The sequence below is a fragment of the Scardinius erythrophthalmus genome, assembly GCF_964197995.2.
Source record: "Scardinius erythrophthalmus genome assembly, chromosome: 24".
NCBI lineage: Eukaryota > Metazoa > Chordata > Actinopteri > Cypriniformes > Leuciscidae > Scardinius > Scardinius erythrophthalmus.
In genome coordinates, this window is record NC_138244.1 from 32,911,021 (window position 1) to 32,918,548 (window position 7,528).

A 7,528-nucleotide genomic window follows, 5' to 3' on the forward strand; every position below is an offset into this window, starting at 1 on the left:
TTTGTCAATGAGAGCATATGACGTAATTTAGATATATTTTTAAGATGGAAAAATGCGGTTTTACAGATACTAGACACGTGACTTTCAAATGAAAGATTGGTATCAAAGAGCACACCCAGGTTCCTAACCGACGACGAAGACTTAACAGAGCAGCCATCGAGTGTTAGACAGTATTCTAGATTATTACGTGAGGACGTTTTTTGTCCAATAATTAGAATCTCTGTTTTTTCAGAATTTAGAAGTAGGAAATTACGAGTCATCCAATTTTTTATATCAGCTATGCATTCTGTTAATTTAGTGAATTGGTAAGTTTCGTTAGGTTTTGAAGAAATATAGAGCTGAGTATCGTCGGCATAACAGTGGAAGCTAATTCCATGTTTCCTAATTATATCTCCTAATGGTAGCATGTACAGAGTGAACAGCAGCGGTCCTAGTACTGAGCCCTGTGGTACGCCATACTGAACTTGTGATTGATAAGACATCTCTTCATTTACTGCTACAAACTGATAACGGTCAGATAAGTATGATTTAAACCATGCTAGTGCAATTCCACTAATGCCAACATAGTTTTCTAGTCTATTTAAAAGAATGTTGTGGTCAATGGTGTCAAACGCAGCACTAAGATCGAGTAACACTAATAGAGAGACACAACCACGATCGGATGATAAGAGCAAATCATTTGTTACTCTAACGAGAGCAGTCTCAGTACTATGGTATGGTCTAAATCCGGACTGAAAATCCTCGCAGATATCATTTCTTTCTAGAAAGGAACATAGTTGTGAAGATACTGCCTTTTCTAGTATCTTTGACAGAAAAGGTAGATTCGAGATCGGCCTGTAATTGACTAATTCTGAAGGATCAAGTTGTATTTTTTTAACAAGCGGTTTAATCATAGCCAGCTTAAAGTTTTTTGGTACGTATCCTAGAGACAAAGATGAATTAATGATATTAAGAAGAGGATCTATGACCTCTGGAAGCATCTCTTTCATTAGCTTAGTCGGTATAGGGTCTAACATACATGTTGTAGATTTAGATGATTTAACGAGTTTAGTAAATTCTTCCTCTCCTATAGCAACGAATGAATCAAATTTTTCCTCAGGGAGACTACAATGCACTGCCTGATGCGATACTGTAGTAGACGGTTGCATAGTTATAATTTTATCCCTGATATTATCAATCTTATAAGTGAAGAAGTTCATAAAGTCATTACTGCTGTGCTGCTTGGAACCTTCTGTGTTTGAAGCTTTCTTTTTCGTTAGTTTAGCCACTGTTTCAAATAAATACCTAGGATTATGTTTATTTTCTTCTAATAGGTTTGAAAAATAAGCAGATCTAGCAGCTTTTAAAGCCTCTCTGTAAGCAATCGAGCTCTCCTTCCATGAAATGCGAAATACCTCTAATTTTGTTTTCTTCCAGTTGCGCTCCATTTTTCTGGCTGCTCTCTTAAGGGCCCGAGTGTGCTCGTTGTACCACGGCGTTGGATTATTTTCTTTAATCTTCTTTAAGCGCAAAGGAGCAACTGTGTCTAAAGTGCTGGAAAAGAGAGAGTTAAAAGTTTCTGTTGCAATATCAAGTTTTTCTAAGCTATCCGGGATGCTAAAATGATGAAACTGATCAGGAAGATTATTGATAAAGCAATCTTTAGTAGCAGAAGTGATAGGTCTAACATATTTGTAACACGGAGTCGGCTTTGCAGCCTTGGCTAAATGTAATTTACACGAGACTAGATAATGATCTGAGATGTCATCGCTCTGCTGCAGAATTTCAACGGCATCAACATCTATTCCATGTGATAATATTAGATCTAGAGTATGATTACGACGATGAGTAGGTCCTGACACGTGTTGTCTAACTCCAATTGAGTTTACAATGTCTTTAAATGCCAAACCCAATGCATCTTTTTCATTATCGATGTGTATATTAAAATCACCAACAATTAGTACTTTATCTGCAGCCAATACCAACTCTGATAGAAAGTCCGCAAATTCTTTGATAAAGTCTGTATGGTGCCCTGGTGGCCTGTATACAGTAGCCAGCACAAATCTCAAACGTGATTTATCATTTATACTATATATTTTTACATTAAGCACTAACACTTCAAAAGAATTATATTCAAAACTTGATTTCTTAGTGGTTTTGAAAATATTACTATAAATTACAGCAACACCTCCCCCTTTGCGTTTCAGACGAGGCTCATGTTTATAACAGTAGTCTTGCGGGGTGGACTCATTTAAAGTAATGTAATCGCTTGGTTTTAGCCAGGTTTCTGTCAAACACAGCACATCTAGGTTATTATCTGAAATCATATCATTAACAATGAGTGCTTTTGAAGTAAGCGATCGAATATTCAGCAACCCAAGCTTTAGCATTTGTTCATCTGTATTATAGCTGTTTTTTATTTGTTGAACATCAATTAAATTTTTAACCTTAGATAGGTTTAAACATTTTTTGGATTTCCAAAATCGGGGAACAGACACAGTCTCTATATGATGATAGCTAGGTGAAAGAGGCTCTATGTGATGGGATTTATCTGACCTGGGTGACGCGAGGCCGCTAGCAGACGGTTGGTTTAGCCAGTCTGTCTGCTTCCTGACCTGGTGCCCAATTTGTCATGTTTGAGCTCTAAGACTATGAGCCATATTACTAGAGAGAAGAGCAGCACCATCCCAGGAGGGATGAATACCATCTCTTTTCAACAGGTCAGGTTTGCCCCAAAAACTTTTCCAATTGTCTATGAATTCTATATTATTACACGGACACCACTCAGACAGCCAGCGATTCAGTGAACACAATCTACTAACTATCTCATCACTCCTGCGAACAGGAAGGGGGCCAGAGCAAATTACAGTGCCTGACATCGTACTTGCAAGTTCACACACCTCTTTAATATTAATTTTGGTGATCTCCGACTGGCGGAGTCGAACATCATTAGTGCCGACATGAATAATGATCTTAGAGAATTTACGATTAGCATTAGCCAGCACTTTTAAATTTGCTTTGATGTCAGGCGCTCTGGCTCCCGGCAAACATGTGACTATGTTCGCTGGTGTCTCTATTTTCACGTTCCGTGTGATCGAATCACCAATTACTAGGGCACAATCAACAGAATTCTCAGTGGGTGTTTCACTGAGCGGGGCAAATCGATTTGTTGTGGTAATCGGAACGGAAGAGTGGTTTTTTGATCCGCTACTTGAGTACTGAGACTGCCCTCATTAGAGTCACAAATGATTTGCTCTGAACATCCGATCGTGGTTGTATCTCTCTATTAGTGTTACTCGATCTAAGTGCTGCATTTGATACCATTGACCACAACATTCTTTTAAATAGACTCGAACATTATGTTGGCATTAGTGGAATTGCATTAGCATGGTTTAAATCATACTTATCTGACCGTTATCAGTTTGTAGCAGTAAATGAACAGATGTCTCATCGATCACAAGTTCAGTATGGCGTACCACAAGGCTCAGTACTAGGACCGCTGCTGTTCACTCTGTACATGCTACCATTAGGAGATATCATTAGGAAGCATGGAATTAGTTTTCACTATTATGCCGATGATACTCAGCTCTATATTTTTTCACGGCCTTACGAAACTTACCAATTCACAAAATTAACGGAATGCATAGCTGATATAAAAATTTGGATGACTAGTAATTTCCTACTACTTAATTCTGAAAAAACAGAGATTCTAATTATTGGACAAAAAACTTCCTCACGTAATAACCTAGAATACTGTCTAACACTTGATGGCTGCTCTGTTAAGTCTTCGTCGTCGGTTAGGAACCTGGGTGTGCTCTTTGATACCAATCTTTCATTTGAAAGTCACGTGTCTAGTATCTGTAAAACTGCATTTTTCCATCTTAAAAATATATCTAAATTACGCCACATGCTCTCATTGACAAATGCGGAACAATTAGTTCATGCGTTCATGACCTCAAGGCTAGATTACTGTAATGCTCTACTGGGTGGTTGCCCTGCACACTTAATAAACAAACTACAGCTGGTCCAAAACGCAGCAGCTCGGGTTCTTACCAGAACCAGGAAGTATGACCATATTAGCCCAGGTCTGTCAACACTGCATTGGCTCCCTATTAAACATCATATACATTTTAAAATATTGCTGATTACTTACAAAGCACTAAATGGTTTAGCTCCGCAGTACTTGAGCAAGCTCTTAACGCATTATAGTCCTTCACGTCTATTAGCAGGTCAGCAGGTGTGTAATGCCCTGATGTGGTGGTGTGTGTCCGTTAACAAGCGTGTAATGCCCTGATGTGGTGTGTGTCCGTCAGCAGGTGTGGAATGCCCTGATGTGGTGGTGTGTGTCCGTTAACAAGTGTGTAATGCCCTGATGTGGTGTGTGTGTGTCAGCAGGTGTGTAATGCTCTGATGTGGTGGTGTGTGTCCGTCAGCAGGTGTGTAATGCCTGATGTGTTGTGTGTGTCCGTCAGCAGGTGTGTAATGCCTGATGTGGTGGTGTGTGTCCGTCAGCAGGTGTGTAATGCCTGATGTGGTGGTGTGTGTCCGTCAGCAGGTGTGTAATGCCTGATGTGGTGGTGTGTGTCCGTCAGCAGGTGTGTAATGCCCTGATGTGTTGTGTGTGTCCGTCAGCAGGTGTGTGATACAGGTGGACTCTGTCCAGCGCTGGATGGAGGACTTGCGGCACATGACGGAGGTGGAGTGCATGTGTGTCCTGCAGTCAAAGCCCCTCGGCGTGGATGAAGATGCCCCAGGGGAGCTCATTGTGTCGGTGGGCGAGCAGGTGACCCGGGATAACCTGCAGGCGCTACTGAAGAGGGCGCTGGTGGTCAGCACGGAGCTGGGCAAGATGTTCCAGCGGCTGGAGAAGCGGCGCTGGCAGCGGGTGCACAGCACGGCCCTCAGGGTCAGCGCTCACGTGCGCTCGCTCATCCAGGAGTATAGCACGGCCAGAAGCGCTCCAGCAGACATGCAGAAGGTGCAAGAACATGTCAAAACAAAAAGCCTTTAATCACATATAGCAAACATATTTTACTGATGATATTGTATGTGCTCATCTCTCATGGCAGTATGAGAAATCACTGCTGGAGAAGTGCATGGAGCTCAACGTCATTACTGAGAGGTGAAGAACAAACCTTCCTTCATCGTCTTACAGATCAGATCACGTATATATCTGACACTGTTTACTTCTCAGGTGTCTTCATACTGAGGATGAATACTTCCTCAAATCCATGAAGGAGGCCATTCACGAGATCCTGACTGACGTCAGCGACTCCTTCAGCCATATGATTGACATGGCACTGGCCAATGAGATTCAGGTAAGAGTGGCCTTATACTGCATGATCTTCATTGATCATTAACTGCTTTTACATTTGCTTCAGTTATTTTGGTTACAGCTTCAGTATTCATGAATTATTATTGAGTAATACAGTTTAATTTAACAACAAATGATATTCACATTTGTCTTAAAATGGCAGTTCTAATGCTATAGATGTGAACAGATGAGTGGCCAGGTTTACTACTCGATGGTCCTTGAGGGACATTTTTAGTTTTTTTGGAGTGAGTGCTAGTGAATCGTGGATTGGCGTTCACCATCTGTCCCGTGGAGGAAGACATTGCCAGCCCCACTCCGGACTCAGAACTGGAAAAGGTTATAGTCTCGTCTCTCCGCTGGTCCTGCACTCTCCTGCGTCTCTGATGGTCCACCCAGCCTTCCTCTCCCACCTCCTCCACCTAACCAAACCAGTCTTCTGGCCCTGTCGCCACTGGTTCCCTTTAGTTCCTCGGCTCCTCCTCTGTTTGCTCCTCTATGCTGCACGGATGCGCCTCGGGTCGTCTTGTCTTCTTGTCTCCGGCTACACCTGTTCTGATCCCCTGGCTCCACCTCCAGCCACCGAACACCGTGGCCTGTTGACCAGTCGGCTCCACCTTGGCTCCTCCCTCCCTCAACTCCACCTGGGACCGTCGTCCTTACGGCTCCACCGGGCTCCCTCGTCCCTCTGGCTCTGCCTTGCTCAGTCATCGCTCTGCCTATACCACGGACTTCTGCCTTCCCTCCAGCTTCGCCTTCCCTCTGGCACTTCGAGTCCCACCTGCTGCGACTCAGTCCTCTGGCACCCTGGCTCCACCCTGGCTCCACCGTGGCTCCACCGTGGCTCCGCCTTGGCCTCCAGGACCTACAGCATCGCCCAGTCTCTGTGTCTCCTCAGCTTTACTATGACCCCTGACACTCTGACCCCACCCTGGCTCCTCCAACCATGGGTTCTGCTGTGGGCCTTCGTCCTGGCAGTACACTAAGTTGTCAGGGTTATGTTTAGTTCTGTTAGTTTAATTATATTTAGGGCCCAAGCCCTGAAAGCCCTATTTTCCTTAGGATACTTCTTCTTCTTTTTCGTCAAGGTTTCAGGGGCTTTTGGTGCCCTTAACATGCTCAAAAACTCTTGAAAATGTGCACACTGGTCAGAATCCGCGGTCATTAGGGCTAGGCCAAAGCTGGTATACGGGCGTGGCAGGGGGGCTCTACGGCGCCACCTAGAATGGGATCTGAAATCTTGGAGGCATGCAAGAACGTATTTGTATGAAACTCGGTACACATATAGATCTCAACACATCAAACTTTTAATAATATTCTTGAGTGTTTTTGAGGCTCTTAAAATGCTTCAAATTGCATTACACTGGACACACACATCAGTGTTGTCAGCCAGTAGAAATAGGCAAAGCCTTATAAACAGACATGGTGGAGGGGCTCAGTAGTGCCACCTTTTGACAAAAGTAGGGGTTTAGTCTTACCTACAGTCAGCAAACTCAGTACATACATTGTTCTTATCAAGTTGGACAACTTTCTAATTTACAGTCATTAGCTCTGACCAACAGGAAGATTTTTTGAATAATCAGGCAATTTTTATTTGCTGCGCCTAGGGACTTCATACGATTCACACCAAACTTTCTGAACACTGAAGATGTTAAATTGTGAATGGATACTGGATATCTCCATCGGTGTTGCCATGGCGAGCAATTAAAATGATGACAAAAAGGGAAACATGAAGTGTCTCATATCGTGACATAATCCTTTTATATTCCCCCAGTTTAAATGCACATTGCCTGTTGTGCACAGTCTCCCTAAAGCCTCCGGGGTGGCGGTGGCACCGGGGCTTGGGCCCGTCATCGCTGCTTGCAGCTATATTTTAGTTTGGTTTTGTGCTGTTCCTGTTTCCATGAGTTCACAGTCATTGATAGTTTCCATGGTTGTTAAGAAATGCACACCTGATCACTGTTCTATTTATTATCCTCCCCTGTGTTCAGTTCATTCGGTTCTTGGTTCAGTGTTGTTTATGCGGTTGTGTTTTGCTGTGATTACTCTACGATCTCCTGCGTGTTCTTAGTTTATTGTAAAATAAAGTGTTTCTGTTGGATTCTCCTTGTTATTGTGTGCTCATTACAACAACTGTGTGTGACAATAGTGACATTTGTTCTCATTTTTTTACAGATTCTGATCCGTCAGATTGAGGATTCGGATAATGTCTTTGCCATCAGCACTGCCATCAGTAAC

The 7,528-nt window shown here is 43.0% G+C and overlaps 1 protein-coding gene across 5 annotated transcripts in view; it reads left to right on the top strand.

Moving 5' to 3' along the window:
- The window catches only part of insc (INSC spindle orientation adaptor protein), a 102,862-nt gene that overhangs the window by 44,731 nt on the left and 50,603 nt on the right, over positions 1–7,528 (top strand). For 4 of the 5 annotated variants that reach the window (XM_081356242.1, XM_081356240.1, XM_081356241.1 and 1 more), the window contains exons 3-6: positions 4,612–4,957; positions 5,049–5,101; positions 5,174–5,297; positions 7,466–7,528. The exon at positions 7,466–7,528 is cut by the window's right edge and continues 51 nt beyond it. In XM_081356242.1, coding sequence (XP_081212368.1) covers positions 4,612–4,957; positions 5,049–5,101; positions 5,174–5,297; positions 7,466–7,528 — 586 coding nt within the window. The remainder of the gene's footprint in view (positions 1–4,611; positions 4,958–5,048; positions 5,102–5,173; positions 5,298–7,465) is intronic. The other variant, XM_081356244.1, reaches the window with a different exon arrangement.